General features: G+C 42.8%; 3 protein-coding genes and 1 long non-coding RNA gene across 7 annotated transcripts; all 4 read right to left on the bottom strand.

The window, feature by feature from the left end:
* Positions 1-1,134: 1,134 nt before the first annotated feature.
* LOC133888135 (anthocyanidin reductase ((2S)-flavan-3-ol-forming)-like) lies at positions 1,135-2,865 on the bottom strand. 2 transcript variants are annotated; one of them, XM_062328275.1, is made up of 6 exons: positions 2,635-2,865; positions 2,376-2,542; positions 2,062-2,265; positions 1,807-1,966; positions 1,467-1,686; positions 1,135-1,389 (listed from the first exon to the last, which is right to left on the bottom strand). In XM_062328275.1, the coding sequence occupies exons 1-6, from the start codon at positions 2,756-2,758 to the stop codon at positions 1,236-1,238; spliced, it is 1,029 nt and encodes a 342-aa protein (XP_062184259.1). In that variant the 5' UTR covers positions 2,759-2,865; the 3' UTR covers positions 1,135-1,235. The 2 variants fall into 2 exon arrangements, with proteins under 2 accessions (XP_062184259.1, XP_062184260.1); XM_062328276.1 differs by having other exon boundaries at positions 1,135-1,386.
* Positions 2,866-5,740: 2,875 nt separating this feature from the next.
* On the bottom strand, positions 5,741-7,428 carry LOC133888142 (uncharacterized). 3 transcript variants are annotated; one of them, XM_062328286.1, is made up of 5 exons: positions 7,134-7,418; positions 6,824-7,021; positions 6,612-6,755; positions 6,404-6,533; positions 5,741-6,263 (listed from the first exon to the last, which is right to left on the bottom strand). In XM_062328286.1, exons 1-5 carry the CDS (start codon positions 7,282-7,284, stop codon positions 6,110-6,112), a joined length of 777 nt encoding a protein of 258 aa, XP_062184270.1. In that variant the 5' UTR covers positions 7,285-7,418; the 3' UTR covers positions 5,741-6,109. The 3 variants fall into 3 exon arrangements, with proteins under 3 accessions (XP_062184270.1, XP_062184268.1, XP_062184269.1); XM_062328284.1 differs by having other exon boundaries at positions 6,404-6,755; positions 7,134-7,428; XM_062328285.1 differs by having other exon boundaries at positions 6,404-6,752; positions 7,134-7,424.
* A 5,294-nt stretch (positions 7,429-12,722) lies between these two features.
* Positions 12,723-14,972, bottom strand: LOC133888999 (anthocyanidin reductase ((2S)-flavan-3-ol-forming)-like). Its single transcript, XM_062329428.1, has 6 exons — positions 14,361-14,972; positions 14,098-14,264; positions 13,716-13,916; positions 13,433-13,592; positions 13,131-13,350; positions 12,723-13,053 (listed from the first exon to the last, which is right to left on the bottom strand). Exons 1-6 carry the CDS (start codon positions 14,479-14,481, stop codon positions 12,906-12,908), a joined length of 1,017 nt encoding a protein of 338 aa, XP_062185412.1. The 5' UTR covers positions 14,482-14,972; the 3' UTR covers positions 12,723-12,905.
* Positions 14,973-17,364: 2,392 nt separating this feature from the next.
* Positions 17,365-17,856, bottom strand: LOC133889000 (uncharacterized). Its single transcript, XR_009903850.1, has 3 exons — positions 17,765-17,856; positions 17,591-17,671; positions 17,365-17,505 (listed from the first exon to the last, which is right to left on the bottom strand). It is a non-coding gene; the product is annotated as an uncharacterized LOC133889000 (long non-coding RNA).
* Between the last annotated feature and the right edge of the window lie 1,851 nt (positions 17,857-19,707).

The raw sequence follows: 19,707 nt of genomic DNA, 5'->3' as shown, positions 1-19,707 counted from the left end.
TTATTGTCCATCCGAGTTGATAAAACGATCGCTGTGCAAATATTCTCTCTATTCCTCATTCCAAAAATATATTTAATCTCACATTAATTGTCTTTCAAATCTAGATATCCAATATTTATCTTCTATATATTCTAAAAATACATTCAATCTCTTATTATTTTTCTTCTATACCTAAACATCTAATATTTAATTTCCATACATTATTATATACTAGATTGATTTGAGTGTGCAATTGCTAGTTTCAAGAGGATGTCAAATGTATTTGGTTTCAAGTAGGAGATAGATCACGTGTAGAACTAGGAAAGTAATTATCTTTAGTTTTCAAGTGATATTGGGCAATACATTTGTCGCCGTCGTCTATGTGACAAGTACAGAAGCACGTTATATGTGAACTAGCAAGTTGATTCACGTTAATAACTCAACTAGTCTCGTTATATCATAATAACATTTGATTAAAAATTAGTCTTTTTTATCTTTTTTTATAAGGTTAGTATCATTTAGTTACAAAATATATAAAATTAAAAGAGATAAAAAATATGTTAAAGGAAGAGAAAAATATTTATGCTTCAAGCTTGTACCTGAATCGTATATATATTGGTTTGATTCGTATACGTTTTTATCGACTACCAAAATCGTATGTCAAGTGTAGGAAGCTTAATTAAAATCAAAATAGGTTTACCTTGCTTATGTGTTGTACATTGTCTGCTACCTACTTATGCGATGAACTTGACCTACACGGTGTTTCTTGATCTAGACTATTTATTCAAGTATTTATTTTTATAATAATTTGATTTTTTTCTTAAGACTATATTTTATATGGATTCTTCTATTTTCTATTCTAAATAATTTTACAATAATTTGATTAATAAATTATTTTATTTTATTTAGACTCTTTATTTAGATATTTTGCTTCCCAAACCGTACGGAAATCGAACTGTTAATTTCTATAATTTTTAATTCCAAATTTAACTATTTATTAATTTATATATATATATATATATATATATATTATTTAATCTAGACCGTTAGATGTTCATAATGATAAAGTTTTGTTTCTATTAACTGATAATTTTTAATGTGGTAGTTTTTTTAATACTTAAATACTAAGATAATAGGTAGATAGAACAACTGCAGTTCGGCGTACTAGTAGCATAGACTTTTATTCTGAGAATACATGATTTGGGGATGTGTTCCGACTTGTGATCATCGATCGAAAGCAGAGGAGCATCACATGATCAGTTGGGCAGAATTCTCAGGGCCTTGCCGTACTCCACGACGTTGTCGTACATCTCGTCCAGGGTGTTGTGCTTGAACTCGAACCCCTCCCTGACCAGCTTCGCCGACGAAAGGAGGACCCTCGGCTTCTCGAGGAGCTGATCGTCGGTGCTGCTAAGTGCAAGCATTGAATCACTCATGGTCAGTGCAAAGCAAGTGTCAGGATTCAGAGCTCTGGATCCGATTCTTACAGCAGATTTGTTTGCACGTTGTACTGCGGGTATTTCTGTGCCAGGAAGCGTGCGAGCTCGACGACGGTAGTGTTGAGGCTGCAGCAGATGTACCTCCCCGCGGCCGCCTCCTCCTCGGCGATGAACAGCTCGGCGCGGCAGAGGTCCTCGATGTGAACCAGCTGCACAGAGCCGGAGGTCTTTTCGATGCCTTTGAGCACGCCGAGCGCTGCCTCGTCGCCTGAAGATTACGCAAAGAAAAAAAACCACCATGCATGGATCATACACCGGAACTCCCAAGCTGAGCGGCTAGGCTATCTTTCGGTCATCATTTGGCGCTTGGAAGTTGGAACTCACTCACCGGATAGCAAGGAGAGGCTGTTGACGACGCTCGTGCGGACCTTCGTGGCTGGCGCCGCACCCACGGTGATGACGGGGCAGATGGTGACGAGGCTGATGCCATTCTCCTGCGCGAATCTGCACGCTTCCTTCTCCAGGAGCACCTTCGACACGCAGTATCCCTGATCCAAACACGGCACCCTACTTCGTCAGCAAATGTTGTCGGATTCAGGACAGAGTGAACATGCATGTATCCTGAGAGCATGGGTGTACAGACCCAGGTTGGTGGCTTCTCGGCTGTGAGGTACTCGACGTCGGACCAGGACTCCTCGTCCAGGACGTGCCCGTCGCCTCGCAGCTGCGGCCTGATGTAGACTCCGGCTGCCGATGAGGTCAGGATCACGCGCCTCACCGTCCCAGCTTTCGCGCACGAACCCATGACGTTCAGAGTACCTCGGACAGACGGCTCAATCTGATCCTTCTGAAATTCACCAAATCGAGCACGTGAAAACAGCCAGCACCCCCATCACAATAGGTAGTGATAGCACCATGGTGATGTGAAAACGAAGATTCGTGGTCACGTTTGTGCACCTCTGGATCCTCGGACGCGAGCTTCACCGGAGCGGCGACGAGGAAGGCGTAATCGCAGCCGGAGACGGCGTCGTCGAAGCTGCCTTCTTCGTCCAGGTCGGCGCGGAAGACCGTCAGGGGGCCAAGCGCCTGCAAGCTCTTGAGGTGGGAGTTCTTCTCCATGTCATCTGGGGGTTTCAGAATCACAGCTCAGAGCCTAATTAAGCAAGTCACTCACTTAATACTGAACTGAACAAGAGATGGGAGAGAATTATCGGACCGGGGTTCCTGACCGTCGTCTTCACGGCGTACCCCTTCTCCAGCAGCATCTTGATGAGCGCCGAGGCGATGTACCCGTTCCCTCCGGTGACGCACGCCGTCTTCTTCATGTCAGCTGTTGCCATCTTGACAAAGAGAAGGAACGAGGACTGGCTCACTCGATGGAGAGGATTCCAACACTGAGCGTGGAAGTGTGGCTACTCAGCTGGTTGCCACACTAACTGGGGAACGTGCGTTATATACACAGACAAGATGGCTGGTTTGCAGGTAAATCACAAGTTGAACAGTCAACAACAGCGTACTGGCTTGCAGGTACGAGAACAACGCTATTTCGTGAAAAGGTTGCAGGTTTGTTAATAGGTTTGAAAGATGCAGAATAATCTGTGGAAAACGATGTTCCCACATCCGACAAATGGTTGATCCGAGCTTGGTTATGGGCAGGCACAGATGAGGCTAGTGGTTCAAGCGCAAGATTGTATGGGATCGGGTCTGCCGGCCGAAAGAGCTCGGTGGCCTCGATGGGCTAAACATGGAAAAATTTGGCCGCACGATCAGTACCAAAGTTTATTTGGTACTTGTATTGCTCGTATAACAAGACGAATATCAGGTTGGTTACTATGTGTCCACACATGCATGCACATCTAGCTTCTATCCATCTCGGCGTCGGTAATTGTTTAACTCTGTATTACATCTTGTAATACTTCAAATACATAATTTTAACATTCTGCATTTATACTTATCTGTAACACTCCAGCTCCCATGTACATACAGAGTTACTTTTTACGAATATTAAAAGAGACAATACATAGTTGATTACATCTTGTAATACTTCGAATACATAATTTTAACATTCTGCATTTATACTTATCTGTAACATTCCAGCCTCCCATGTACAGACAGAGTTACTTTTTACGAAGACTAAAAGAGACAATACATACCTTGCGATAGAACTGACATATTTCTCTTCGCAGCTTCCACCAAGATCGTCATCGGCAACGAGAAATCTATCTCTTTCTGGCATCAGCTTGGGCCAACAGTCTGCGGTTAATGGATTTTGCTCCACTCCTTTTCAATGCGAGTAGGGATAGACGAAAAAGTTTAGGAGAGATCTCACACAACAACTCTTAGATCGCATATATCAACATCTCTCAAATCACATCACGTCTTCGTGTTAGCCAAGCAATTTGTTTGTGGCTAGCCTCTCGTGAGGTCACCTTACGGGCTAACATAGCGGATGCTATCGTATGGAGGATGAACGCTAACATGGAATACTCCACTTCTTCGACCTACAAGATGCATTTCTGGGATGCATCGACACAGACTACATCACCATATTTTGGAAAGTATGGGCGCCGCCAAAGTGCAAGTTTTCGCTTGGTTCACTATCCAGAACAGACCATGGACTGTGGATCACCTAGCAAAGAGGAGGTGTCCTTCCAACTCCATCTGCACCTTATACTGACAAGATCAAGAAACCTCACACCATCTCTTGGTCGACTGTCGTTTCACTAGGCGTATTTGGGGACTTGTTGCAATATGGCTTCCCTAACTGGCGATCGACCCCTCTAGCTAGTTGCCATCAGATTCGATGCATGATTGGTGATCAGCTATGGCAACCGCGCGCTTCGTTCCACGAAAAGGTTTAAGGTCTATCCTCTTATTGGTTTACTAGGAGATCTGAATGAAATCGCTACATCTTTGATCACCGAGAGCAGTCGTCGGCTCAAATATTCTGTTCTATTAAGGAGGAAGCCTCCTTCTTGGCTATTGCATGAGTGCGCCATTCAGGGTCTTATATCTCGAGAGTAGACCTTCTGGCAGTACTCGGGGGTCGTCTTATCCCTGGGTTCTTTTTTAGTCTCGATTACATGTAAAAACATTTTGTTGGCCCATTGGATCTTTTTTTATTAATACAATAGGTAATTCTCACAAAGGTTTCTTTGAAAAAAGAGACGTGAAATGATAACTTGGTGTGTACCAATAGAATTTGTCGACAGCCACGTGGGCATTATTTGGATAGGAATGGCTGGGAGTTCATGAGCTGGCCTCGCTTCACTTTTCACTGGCTCGAGAGTTTTCAGCCAGACGTACGCCATACCCAACAAAAATATCTTACCTTTTTCTTGTCGCGAGGCCCGACAAAAAATATTGGCACGAGCACTAACCTGAATCCGATTGGGATAGGATTGAAATTTCTGGATCTCACATGTCGAAGGCAGTGACATTGCGGTATTGGGGGACAAAAAGGTGATTGGATTGAAGGTGGAAGCCGGACCACAACGTGCAACACGCGCATCGATCAGCGCATGCTCTGCGTGACCTGACCTGACCTGACCTTCTGGCATGTGGTGTTCGTTGTGGTCTGTACGCGAGACGCACGTATAATTTCCATATGCCCGGTGCCGAAGCATGCGAGGAGCACGGAAATTTAACAAAGATTCTATTTTTTATCATTTCATGTGATTCTATTTCACGAATTCAGTTTTAATTTGTGAATGTTTGAATTTGTTTGAATTCAAATTGAAGTAAAAAAGATAATATCACATTAAATGATAAAAATACATATAAATGGAGTATTGTAAAAGAACTTACTTGGTGAAAAAAATAATTTTAGATATTATTAAGACATATGAGAGAATATTAGTGAATTTTTCTAGATTTTTTGGATTTTTTAGGCCTTTAAAATTGCTAAAAGTTCTAAAAATAGCCCTCTTTGTAGTTTTTTTTTTATTTTGAAACCTACATGAGTATTGAGTGAATCTTTTTAAATAGATTCATTGTGAATTATAGATTAAAAAAAAGTTTAGTGAATTTTGGAGCACAACAACTACACCGTCCAAATAGAAAAAGAGAAAAGAAGAAAAAATAGAAAAAGAAGGTGGGCATTGCTCATCCGAGTCTAACTGTAGGTGGTAAGAGCTTTTACCGGCCTCTAAGAGGGAGTTATGCACTTTACCATGATATGAGAAGGCAGTAGATGTCTAATTCTACGAATTTTTTCATTCGAAGTATATTTATTTAATTATTTATGTTAGAAAATATAAAAATCTTGAGATTTACTACCACATGCACGTGTAACTAGGAACCAATGAAATCTGAACCACCCATCCACAAACTATAACAATTTTGCTCGGTTACACAACCACTCCACTCTCTCACAAATCAAAGTGCCCACGTTAATTTGTGGTATCACAGATTCACAGGATATTGTTCCTACCCCTCGTTCTTTATGGTAACGAGGGATGCCTTTCTTTTATTTTTTTAGAAAAATAGGCCAGTATCACCAAAAAATACCCATTTTTTAAAAGAACACACACTAGTTTTCATTTTCGAAATTACTCCACCAAAAGGCTGCTCCATTTAGAAAATTACCAAGCACCCCTAGTTTACAGCCTTTTCTATTATAGCCAATGGATTTTTACGACAAATAAAATTGTATATCCAAATCTAGTTGCACAATAGTGCGGGCAGTTTGACTAGTGAACTACTTGTTGAGCGCTTGCGCCAACAATCCGAGAATTACGGAAAGAAATTATCTCGTCCAGGGTCTTGTACTTGAACTCGAACCCTTCCCCGATCAGCTTTGCGGACGACAGCCACACTCTCGGCTTCTCAAGCAGCTCGCCGGAGCTGCAAAATGCGAGCACACGATCACTCACCACTCGGCAGTGCAAATCAAGTGTCAGAATTCAGAGCTCAAAAGCCGATTCTTGTCTGCCAGGAAACGTGCGAGCTCGACGGTGGTCGTGTTGAGGTTGCAGCAGATGTACCTCCCCCCTGAGTCTGCCTCGTCCTCGGCGACGAACAGCTCAGCTCGGCAGACGTCGTCGACATGAACCAACGACACCGTGCCGGACGCCATCTCCATGCCTCTCAGCACGCCGAATTCCGCCTCGTCGCCTGAAACCACGCAAAACTGAGGAGTCGTGTGCGACACGCGCGGGAAACTGACAAGTTCTTTGCTGCTTTGGATCTCACCAGATAGAAGGGAGAGGCACTTCGGTACGCTGGTGCAAGCGTTCGGGGCCGGCGCCGCACCCCCGGTGACAACGGGGCAGACGGTGACGAGGCTGATGCCGTTCTCCTGCGCGAACCTGCACGCTTCCTTCTCCAGGACCCCTACTATGCAAAGCATCAGCAGCAGAGAGCTAAAGTGATGAACATGGATATGCGTGTATCCTGTATCGTACCCAGATCGGTGTCTTGTTGGCTATGAGGTACTCGACGACGGACTAGGAGTCCTCGTCCAGTACATGGCCGTCGCCTTGCGGCTGCCTTCTGGAGACTGAGGCCGCCGACGAGGTCAGGATCACGCGCTTCACCGTCCTCGCTTTCGCGCACGCCTTCATCACGTTGAGGGTTCCTCGGACAGCTGGCTCGATCAGTTGCTGCTACAATGCATCACCGGGTTGATTTGAGCAACTCAACGCTCGGTGAATATATAACGTCAACTGGCCGTAGAGCAGACAAATGTACATAAGAACAGTGATGACCGCGCACCTCGGGATTCTCTGACATGAGGTTCACCGGAGCGGCGACGAGCCAGCGTCGGCTTCGTCAAAGCTACCTTCTTCGTCCAAGTCGGCGCGGAGGACCTCGAGGGGACCGAGGACCTGCAACTCCTTGAGGTGGGAGTCCTTCGCCGTGTCATCTGGGGTTGCAGAATCAAAACGACCAAGCATTTTTTCAGAGCCAAAACCAATCACCCTCAATTTCTTGATTAGCATGGCTCGTCTGGGGATCATAACGACTTGCGACAATTCAGCTCGATCGGTTGGTAGTTTAGGTCTTTAGAATTCGTTCGTTTCATTTCGATGTAGCAGAGCATAGCAGTCAGGTTCTCATCTTTACTCTCTCTGAACTTGCTATATTTTTATACTCCAGTTTTTCCTTTTTTTTAGCGACGTTCTCAGTCATCCTATCGGCATCCAACGGCGCCACTCTCTGCTCCAACCTCCCACTCTCTACTGCACCTTCTTTCACCGCGTCAGCCTCTCGCCCTCCACGTACTCGCCATCGCCTCCCTCCCTCACCCACCCATCTCCAGCAGTGCTCCTGCTGCCAGATTCGCCTGTATCGCCCGCCGCAGCGCAAATCTAGCTCCACCGGTCAATCTACGCTCGCCCGCGCCCTAGCACCGTCCTTTGGGTTGTCCTCCACCACTCGGCATCAGACAAATCCTCATCGAAAAGCTGCCACCACCAACACTGAAACCCTAACCACAACAGCCGTTACTTGTTCATACATGTTTACATAGTCATCTTATCGCACATCCTAAATTTTATATATCTAAAAAATTAGTAAGTGTGAAATAAAAGCCTTCAGATTCTTATGCTACTGTCCGTTTTACAACGCCAAAGATTTTCCTTGCTCAGAGAAAAAATCAACCAAAAAAACAAAGAAAAAAATCATTGAGCTGAAAAGAGGGATGAAGAATCAAATCCGGGTTCCTGACCGTCGGTCTTCACTGCGTACCCCTTCTCTAGCAGCATCTTGATGAGCGCGGAGGCGATGTACCCGTTCCCTCCGGTCACGCACGCCGTCTTTTCTCATTAACTTTTTTTTGAAAAATTTTAAGTTAAATTTTTCTCGATAACTTTTTCTCGTGGAAACTTTTTCTCAAAAATTTTGAGTCAAATTTTTCTCGGTAACTTTTTTCTCAAAACATTTAAGGCAATTTTTCCTCTAAAATTTTTTCTTGATAATTTTTTCTTAAAACTTTTTCTCAGTAACTTTTCTCTCAAAATTTGTTTGGAAAACTTTCCAAAAAAGGAAAGTTATGGGGATTTTTTTTTCATTTTGGAAAGTTGCTTGTTCCTCTTCTCACACGCACGCGTGGAATAGTTCTGCCCTCACCGGTCACCACCTCTCCTCCAAGGGGAATAAGGTGGATTCACTCGCTCGCTCACAAGAAGTGGAACCGTGAGAACAAGTTGATAGTCAGTGGTAAGAACATTTGTTCGCTTCCTACCCAAGAGCGTTATAGCCTTAGGTTCAACCCTAGTGTCTCATGGGGGCATGCTTCCAAAATAAAACCATTGTCTCTCACACGTAAAGCCACAATAAGAATGTAACTTGCTCGTTGCTTGCAGAGCTTTGGATAATTATGTCGATCGCACTATAGACGTGATTGACTAAACTATATGTAGTGTGTAGGTCCAAGTGTGTGCATGTGTTTGAGTGTGTGTGGGTGTGTTAGGGTTGTGTATGCGTATATGTTCAGATACTACAGCTATACTAATTGAGAGACGTTAAAAGAAAGAGAAAAAGAATTAGAACCACGAGACTCCTATGGTGATGGACTAATTACGAATTTGTGACTATCCAAAGTCTTTCTTTCTTTTAACGTCTTTCAATTAAATCACAACATATGCGCACACACAATCCCAACACACTCACACATATGCATGACCAGAGTTGTACAGTGATTGACTAATTGTGAGTTTGTGACTGTCTAAAACCTACATTATATACAGATTAGTGGACAAGATATAGTAGATTAGGTGTGAGATCATTCGGTTGTGTTGAGATTTATACTAGAGAAGTAAATAAAAAAATTATATGATAAATGAGTAGAATAAAAAAATAGATAAATATCATGTGAGGGTGAGAGAGATGGAGATAAGCCGTACGTGGCCTTGCATCGGTTGGTTGGTGTCGGACGAATGGCTACATCATGGGGCTGGCTTCACATCACCCTCCTGCTATGGACATGCTAGCTCCCGGAACATGCTCCCAGAATAGTCAACCAGATCTATGAAGAAGTCACTAATAGTCTAATACTTTGCAAGTCACGGCTCACATATAGCATAGTGTTTGATTTTTCTTTCCTCACAAATAAAGCATGGTCATTAATGACAATTAACTACTAATGAGTATTTTTTATAATACTAGTGGTCGCAAAAGGTATTCTTTCTTAATTTAAAGACGTGCGTACCTTCTGTGGGTTCTGAAACCACAAAAATGTATAATTTAGTGAGAATGATTTTATCAATCATAATGCTTATAGTGTTTGATTTGTGAACCTCGTCCCGGTATGGGTTGGTTTGGCCAGCGGGATATAATTTTGTAATTTTAAATGAAGAGCTTTTTTTACCGTACTTGGGAGGTAGCAAATTTCGGTATCTCCAAAGGTATAATTTGATGGTACCTCCCAATGAGCATAAAAATTCTCTTAATGGAAAGATCAAATCCCATATTCTCTATAGAAATTAAAAATGGTCACGAGACAATTGCAAGGTTCAAAAATAGAACAGTCAATAAAGAGGTGCAGAACGACAATTGGATAAGATCGGTAAGATCACTACAAAGTGCACAACAACTCAGGGAATTTGTTGTCCTCAGGAATAAGATCCAAACCGTAACTATTCATATAAATCAGGAAGATTCAATTGTGTGGAGATAGACTACTTATGGTGAATACATAGCAAAATCAGCATACAGGGTGCAGTTCACAGGTGGCATAACGAAATTCAATGCAAAAAAATTTATGGAAAGCTAAGGCCAAGCCAAAAGCAATAATTTTTGCTTGGATCCTACTACATGGCAAGGTCTTAACAGTATAAAATTTGGTGATTCGAGGATGACCTCATAACCCCATATGCCCTTTGTGTAAACGTGAACTAGAGACATCTGAACACTTGCTTAAAGATTATGAGTTCACGCAAGAGGTTTGGAGAAAAACCGAACTATGGAACAATTGGAGCAATCAACCAGCCACCATGCTACAGGGTACCATGGCGAAATGGTGGCAAACACGCCTTCAAAATGCTCCCAAATCAGAGAGGAGGGAGGTAGCAGGAGGCATAGTATATGTATGTGGTGGAATATATGGAAAGAAATGAACATGCAAATTTTTTAGAGAATGAATTGCAGGACTAACATGTTGCTTATAGAGTGCAAGAGGATATTAGGGCACGTAGAATGGCCTATCAAACCGAGAGCTACAAATAGACCAACCAAATGGTTAGCAAATTTTTTGTATGGTTATGGTGTTCTTCTGTTGTCCTGTTTTCTGTCTTGTAATAAAAACATACAACTGATGTTTTGCAAATCCTCAACCCTGTTCAGGGCTGCAACCATGTAAACTTTCTTTCTTCTAATTGAAAGGCAGCGCTCCTGCCAATTTGTCAAAAAAAAAAGTCATTAGGAGTCATGGATTTTATTCTTTTTAGTATAAATGACCTATACCACCGAAAGATAAAATAAGTTTAAAAGCATACCATAAGAAGTTTGGTGAGAATTAGGGTTAGAGTGGGCTAGATTTCTTTCCTGAAGAGGGGGAGGGATTGTTTCAACCGGACCAGTGAGCTTAAAGGAAGTAGAGGGGGGAGGGGGAGGGGTTGTTTCAACCGGACCAGTGAGCTTAAAGCAAGTAGCAATTGGATGGGTGGGTCCGAAGGGAAGAAGGCAGTGATGAAGAAGAAAATGAGTGGATAGCTTTCGGAAGTACTCCTCCCTTACAAAATCGCTATTACATCCCCTTATTTGATCGGTTGGTTGGTCTCAACAAGGCGAATGACTGTTAGGGCTGCGCCCACCGATGAGTCACTTTCGCTATCACTAGCAGTCCTTAGGAAATTTCACAATTTGAAGATGACATGATATGTATATAATATGGTTGGATAGCTTAATGTAATATAAGAGTTAATAAAGTTTGATTATTTTAAAAAAATATATACCGCCAGTGACAGATACCAGTCGCCATGCGGGTTGGCAAGTATTTTCGTTCTCATGAATAATCGAGCCACTTGATTGGGCTAATCTCGTATGGCCATATTATATTTTTGTTGGCATATCCTGTAAGCAAATCCGACCTGAACTTGTTGTAAGTCTATGAAAATGACTGATTCCGTCCCGTTCACAAAAGGATCGAGCGAAAAAATATCTGACAGAAATTATTGCAGGAAAAGGACGCAGGGGTTAAGGGTTCAAAGATGCAGAATTGCCCTTGGAAAACGATGTGGCAACGCCCTTTCGACAGAATCGATGTAGCAACGGCCAATGGGTGCCTGATCAGTACGTTCATCGTGTCCGCTCCACGAGCTCAACAGTGAGCAATTGGCGAGGAAGGTAAGCCACGCTACAAAAGAGAAAGATTTTTGTGGCAAAAAAATCATTACAAAAGAAATCATCACACAAAAGGCAATTTTCCGTCACAAAATACTGATTGTAACGACAGTCCCATTCGCTGCTAGTAGTCACTTATACTCGAGTAACAACTCATACATAACACGGTGACTAGCTAATTGTTTATATGTTGCAACGAAAATATAAGTATTGGACACAATAACATCAAGCATACCCTGTTGAACAAATATGTCGGAAAAGATACCGTAGTTTAATTTCAGATAAATACGAAAAAGAAGGAGATTATCCGCTAATTTTCCTCATAATTTCTTTATTTATTTATATTAGTAAACGGGTTCTATATCCCTAGCCGGCAACAAGGCAGTGAGCCTAGGGCATTAGTATGGATGAAAAAAATAAGTAAATTATTCGAATTTTAAGAGTTTTATTAGATGTGAGGAGAGTAGGGAAAGAAATGATATGAATCAACTCGTGCTTTATATAGTAGAGACTAACATTCTTTCCTCGCAAATGAGCATGTCATCAGTGACCAAGTTAAATACAACTATTAATCAGTGTTTTGTGATGATATTTATGGTCGCAAAAGATATTAATTACTTTCTTAATTTAAATACATGCATATGTTCTTAGGGTCCTAGAAACACAAAAGGTTTAAATTAGCGAGAACAATTTTATCACTCCTCATTTGGTTTTCTTGCGAGAGGGTAATTTGCACGGTATTAATAGTTCGAGGACCAATGTTGTGTGGTTTTGAAGTTGTAGGGTGAAAATATGACTTTTGCAATAGTTTGATGGTCAATAATGGACTTCTTCCCTTTTTATATGCAATGGAATGTTATAAACGATGCAATTATACTTCATATCTGGCTGCAAAATGTCACGGGATATTTGATTAGTTTGAACTACTTTTGAGTGATTTGAGTCTACTATCAGACACACAAGTTATTCCGAAAGCACTCAAACCACCCGCAATTATTTTGCCTTTTGACGCGACATAAGTAGAAAACTCCGTTTTATAAAGGGAAAGTGACAAATATGCAATTATTTCTTTATACAAACTGATTGAACTCTACGGTTCGGCTTATTAGCAGCATAAGCTTATTTTACAACCACATGGTGTGGTGTTATGACTCCTGATCGCCGATCGACGGCAGAGAATGAGGCGATCAGCAATTCAGCATATCAGCTGGGCAGAATCCCCAGGGCCTTGCCGTACTCCATGATGTCGTTATATATCTCATCGAGGGTGTTGTGCTTGAACTCGAACCCTTCCCTGACCAGCTTCGCGGACGATAGGCGCACTCTCGGCTTCTCAAGCAGCTCGCCGGAGCTGCAAAGTGCAAGCAAACCATCGATCATCGGTGCACAGTAAGTGTCAGAATTCAGAACTCTGGAGCCGGCTCTTACAGCAGGTTTGTTTTCACGCTGTACTGCGGGTACTTGTCAGCCAGGAAACGTGCGAGCTCGACGATGGTCGTGTTGTGGCTGCCGCAGATGTACCTTCCCGCGGCCGTGTCAGTCTCGGCGACGAACAGCTCGGCGCGGCAGAGGTCGTCGACGTGAACCAGCGGCACGCACCCGGTGGCCATCTCGATGCCTTCCAGCACGCCGAACTGTGTCTCGTCGCCTGAAACCACGCGAAATTAACCACCACACATGCATCATCCACCGCGGTCGTGTGATGAGGAAAGATCAGGACAAGTTCTCACCGGATAACAATGAGAGGCTGACGGGCACGCTCGTGTGGATATTTGAGGCCGGCGCCGCGCCCACGGTGACGACGGGGCACACGGTGACCAGGCTGATGCCGTGCTCCTGCGCGAACCTGCACGCCTCCCTCTCTAAAAGCACCTTGGAGACCGGGTACCCCTGGGACGAAACGCAGGCACAGCGCCCTACTCATCGTCAGGAAACTGATGTGTCGTGCAGGACTGGACTCAACATTGTGTTCCAAGATAACAAGGGGACGGGGCTGAACAAATGTGTGCGTACCCAGGGGCCAGATTTCCTGGCCGTGAGGTACTCGACGTCGGACCAGGAGGACTCGTCCAGGACGTGGCCGTCGCCTTGCAGCGGCCTGCTGGAGACTGCGGCCGCCGACGAGGTCAGGATCACGCGCTTCACCGTCCCCGCTTTCGCGCACGACCTCATGACGTTCAGAGTTCCTCGGATGGCAGGCTCGATCAGCTCTTTCTGCCATCACCAAACTGATGAGCAAATGGTAAAAAAATGCACCTTCACAAGAATAACAAGGCTCAGAGAGCGAGTTACAACTGACAACTTGAACAATACATCCCAACTACTGGACCAACAAGAAATGGTTACTCAAAAGTGATGTTAAAACCAACGAAGATTCGTGGTGACGTTTGCGCACCTCAGGATTCTTTGAATGCAGGTTCACAGGAGCGGCGACGAGGAAGGCGTAATCGCAGTCGGCAACGGCATCGTCGAAGCTGCCTTCTTCGTCCAGGTCGGCGCGGAGGACCTCCAGGGGGCCAAGTGCCTGCAACTCCTTGAGGTGGGAGTTCTTCTCCATGTCACCTGGAATTCGGAATCACAAAAACGCCTAGCACTTTCAGAGCTTAAACCAGTCATCGTCAAAATACAGAACTGAAAAGAAGGATCAAAGCATCGGACCGGGGTTCCTGACCGTCGTCTTCACGGCGTACCCCTTCTCCAGCAGCATCTTGATAAGCGCGGAGGCGATGTACCCGTTCCCTCCGGTCACGCACGCCGTCTTCCTGCCACCCGCCGACATCGCCGGACGCCACCACTCCTGACAAAAGGAAAGAGGATTCGCTCGCTCGATCACTGGAATTCAAAAACTGAGATTCGCCTGGTGGACTGATGCCTGCGACAGCCTGAAGCCTGCATTTATATAGTGACAAGTAGGCAGGCAGGCACAAATGGATGATAAAATGAACGATCTCGTTACGGAGAAGATCAATGAAACATTTTTAGGGCCAGGAGATGCCAGAATCCACTATAGGAGAAGGAGATGCCAGAATCCACTATAGGAGAAGGCGCAGTCGGTGGTGCTTGATCGGTTGGTTGGCACACGTGCTCAGCCGTGGGCATCCGGAGAGAGGCAGTTGGGACCGACCGCGGTCCACCGGCAGGTCAATTTCACCGGACGGAACAGAAGAGCAGTCCTCGAGACATTCGACATCCGACATCCGGCAATGGCAGATGCCGCGTACCTTCAGCGATGTTAAGGTCGTCTTACATAGATATTTTAAAAATTTATTTTTTATAATATTATTATAGTATTTTTTTTAAATATTATTATAATATTTTTTTTAATTTTTTTCTATCTCCAACAACTACTTTATTTTGTATATTCTATTACTCTCGTTTTGTCTGGAACCATAATCATCCTCTCCGAGCAGTGTTGAGGAAAGAGTACTATAAATTTACAAATTTTAAGTACTAGCTCCTGCCGCATCATTGTAGCAGTGAAAAAAGACTCAACTGGAGTGGTGCACATGAATACGATAGCCTCAGATTCAGGCTCTACAGTAGCATACAGGGATACCGATCGTTTTTAAGGACTTTGCTGGAGTTGGCACCAACTCCAGCACTGAAAATCGATCTCTAGCAGCTACCTCATCTGGTGCTACATTGCTGCTACAGTGATGTGGAGAGAGGGGTGGTCTGTATTTTTCGGTAACTATAGCAGTACACATCACTGTAGCATTACTGTTTACAGAGGCTGACAGCGGGATCGGAGGGAGAAAAAGAGGAGTAGAAGGTAGAAAATATGGTAGCTGCTGAAGATGAAAAAATAAGGGATGTTGTAATAGTGATAGAGGATGCTGTAATATTGTTTTTAGGATGAAAATTTGAGGTAGCTGTTGGAGATGACCTAAGATGATAACGAGGATCTTGTAATTTGGATCTTTTTTTGAAAGCACAGATATTATATGAAAAAATCTTCAATATAGAGATAAAAACCATATGCGATGATTATATTATTACGATGGTACTCAATACAAGTTACTACATTTACAGGCGTCTGATGAGATTTATTCTACTAGAACACTTAGTTTGAAGCATTATTCAACAAACCTCATTTTGACTTAAAATTCTTATAAAAAAGTTTATGAACAGAATGTCTCTGAAACTTCAATCAATACTATGCACCACGAATACTATCTAAATTCAATCAATACTTTAACTTAGTACTAGAGAATGACTTGGTGTAAATAACTTTCATTTGAATTTATCATATGAAAAAACTAATTTTGATATTAAACTTCTTAATATTAAATTTATCGAATGACATGGTGAAGGAAAATTATAGGTAAAAAATATGTTTGATTCGGAAGGAAAAAACTTCATGGTATGTTGTAAGTGCAAGTAGTAATTTTCAGCTAAAAAAAGATTGTGCGTGCAAATTTCTTGATACGCTCCGCTGGTTGCGCGCAACAATATTTGGCCAAAACAGAACTGTATGTAAAACTGTCAGGTGCGCGTAGCAAATTTGGCGTTGGCTGATGTCGATGAGCCGTGGGACCGACGTTAGCGATGACCTCAGTGCTCGTGCTCGAAACAGTGCTAGGAGGGATCTTCTGCGGCTAGGGATGTCAATGGCCACAAAATCTGTAAGAGGGCATCCGGAGAGAGGCAGTTGGGACCGACCGCTGTCCACCGGCAGGTCAATTTCACCGGACGGAACAGAAGAGCAGTCCTCGAGACATTCGACATCCGACATCCGGCAATGGAAGATGCCGCGTACCTTCAGCGATGTTAAGGTCGTCTTACATAGATATTTTAAAATTTTATTTCTTATAATACTATTATAGTATTTTTTTAATATTATTATACTATTTTTTATTTTTCATCTCCAACTACTTTATTTCGTATATTCTATTACTCTCATTTTGTCTTTGGGAGCCATAATCATCCTCTCTAAGCAGTGTTGAGGAGAGAGTACTACAAAATTTACATACTATGAATACGATAGCCTCTACAGTAGCATACAGGAATACCGATCATTTTTAAGGATTTTGCTGGAGTTAGCCTAACTTCAGAGGGCTGTAAGCCTACCCACCCCCTGAAAGGGCGGTAAGAGGCTTTGGGAATGCTTACCGCCCTCTCAAGGGGCGGTAAGGACCCACTGAGAGAGCGGTAGGCGTCTAGTTTTGTAATTTATTTTATCAGGAGTCTATTTATTTAATTTTTTAATCGAAAACATATAAAAATAAAAAAAACTCTCGGATTTTCTATCACCAACTGGGCCAGTCGGTGGTGTTACATTGACCAATGGAACATCTACATCCGGAACTGCGTTTTTTGGCTGTTTGTTTGGCCATACATATGAATCATTTCTATGGAGCCAATTATCACCATCACTCTCACAAGGAGTTACCAAAGGCACGTCCACAGCCGGAACTGCTTTTTTTGGCGGTTTGTTTCGCCGTAGGTATGAATTATTTCTATGGAGCCAATTATCTCCATCACTCTCACAAGGAGTAGCACTGTCTGTACCAACTGGCTTCCCAGGTCCATGAGTACATGAATTTTCCTTTCCTACAGCCAGTAATTGATGTAACATGATTATGACATATCAATACTATATTGTCAATTTTTGTTTTAAAAAAAGCAGGGGGCAAAATGCTTCCATGTACCGTACCGGGCGTCCTCGTATGTGGGGTTGCATCTGAATGTGGATCCTCAGTAACAGTTGTCGCTTTGGCTTTCTTTCGTTTGCGATAATCCACCATATACAGCCGTCTATCCCCCTTAATATCCCCCTCCTTGTCGTCCATGGTTTTGCCTACTGAACAGTAAATAAGGGCTTTTAGGATCACGTAGACAGCATATTTTTTTCAGATTAATACAATTTAAATTAAGTACTGTGTTACCTGAAGAGATGGTATTGGTCACGTCCCTAAATAGAGTCTTGAAACCCTCATAGTGTGCATGTGATCTGATGCCTCCGTCGGCTGATAACAGCAATTATGAACCAATAAACCAAACCAGATGTTTGCCAAAACTTGTTTAGATAAAATAAGCTATGAAACAACTATGGCAGTCACCTTTATTGTGACATGATAGCCCTGGTGTGTGCATTCTAGTGAGTGCAGAGTGAGCCATCCAAATCTGGGAAGCTTGAGTACCATGCTTTGGACCTGCAAAAAAAAAAAAATTAAAAAAAATCATACAATTGTTTATATATATAACCAAACAACAGCTATATATATCATCTAGAACTAAAAAAACACCTCCATCATTATGTGATTGCCCCATCGCGACAATGCTAGTGAGTGCAGACTGCGTTGTTCCAATTAAATTAATATGAGTACCACGCAATCCACCTGTGCCCAAGATACTTCAATCTTTACAAATGTCTGATTACTTAAACTGCAAATGTTTAGGCATTCGAATATAATATCACCTTCATGGGATTGCCCTGGTGTGGACAGTGCAGAAATTCGCATTCGACTGTAATAATTTATGTCATCGACCCTGGCTGATGCTTCTTCTTTCCTGCGTCGACGATATCCACGCTGGTACTCATTCCGCTTTTGCCGTTTTTCATCTATCTCCTTTTCGGTCAGTTGGGCCCCATGGCCACTCGTAGACTTCATTACATGTGGCTGCTCAATGGGCGACGAAGTACCAACCAGTGCACCATTTTCTCGGCCACCTATTTTACACACAAACACTTCAATACAAACTCTCAAATGTGTCGCACCATTGAATATTTATAAGGACAACGAATCTAGGTACCTGTGTTTATGATATTTGTGATGTTTTTAAAAGGATAACATCCACGGTTAGGGTTCGGCGATGAATGTGGCCGACATTCAACTTGCGACATACTCGTTAGAGCTGGAGTGACTAAAAAAGTGGATGGCCAAATCAATCGTCTGCTGATACAATATTGCGTAGGGTGTGGAAGTAGTATGAGCTGGGTAACATAATACCTGGCATTACTCGTGATATCTGAATGGGTAAATCCATTTGAAGATTTTCATCCTGTGATGCCTCTTTCTTGCGCTAATGATACTTTTGTTGGTACTCGCGACGCTTTCTACGTTTTTCTTCCTGTGACATCTGGCCACCCGTATGATGCCTAAACATAACAACGATCAATGAAATCTCTAACGTAGGAAAATATCCGTTTAGGAAAATAATTAAACCTGGATAAAAAAATAGCAATACGAATATGGCAGGAACGGCTGCAAGTCCAACAGTGGAGCATATAGCATAATGAGGAGTACTGTCCAACAATGCGCTGACGATACTTTTGTTGGTACTCACGATGCTCTCTACATTTTTCTTCCTGTGACATCTGGCCACCTGTATGATGCCTAAACATAACAACGATCAATGAAATCGCTAACGTAGGAAAATATTCGTTTAGGAAAATAATTAAACCCGGATAAAAAAAATAGCAAAACGAATATGGCAGGCACGGCTGCAAGTCCAACAATGGAGCATATAGCATAATGAGGAGTACTGTCCAACAATTGTGATAGTGTTATCTTCTGTAATTGTGCATCACTACATCATATGGCACCATTGGCAGACAACCATGATAAGGATGTATTGATCACTGGAGCAGCAACTTCCTGTAACGATGTAGTTTCTGATTTTGCATTTCAAATGGAAACATACCAATACAAACCATCGCAAATACAGAAACGAGAAAAGCCTGCCAATGGTGCCGGTTCTTGAGATTCATTCTGGAAACCTCAAGATGGTGGCTCAAAACCAACAAGAAATCCTCAGAGATTCCTAAATGGAAATACCCTGATGACTGCACATCTAAGGCCTAACAACATGGAGGTCACACTCACGCCGTACAATCTTCAGCGACATAACCGCACCAGACAGACAGCAATAAGAACACAACAAACAGAAGCAGGCATGCCAAAGTTTTAGTTGATTGTGTAGTGCCAGCCGATAGATCATTTACCAATTATAAGAAGCAAAGTAACCTTATCACATCGCGGTGATGCGGTTTTCGCTCTGG

This window comes from Phragmites australis, chromosome 13 (genome assembly GCF_958298935.1).
Source record: "Phragmites australis chromosome 13, lpPhrAust1.1, whole genome shotgun sequence".
In the NCBI taxonomy this organism is placed as follows: Eukaryota; Viridiplantae; Streptophyta; class Magnoliopsida; order Poales; family Poaceae; genus Phragmites; species Phragmites australis.
This window is presented reverse-complemented; position numbering and strand designations above follow the sequence as displayed.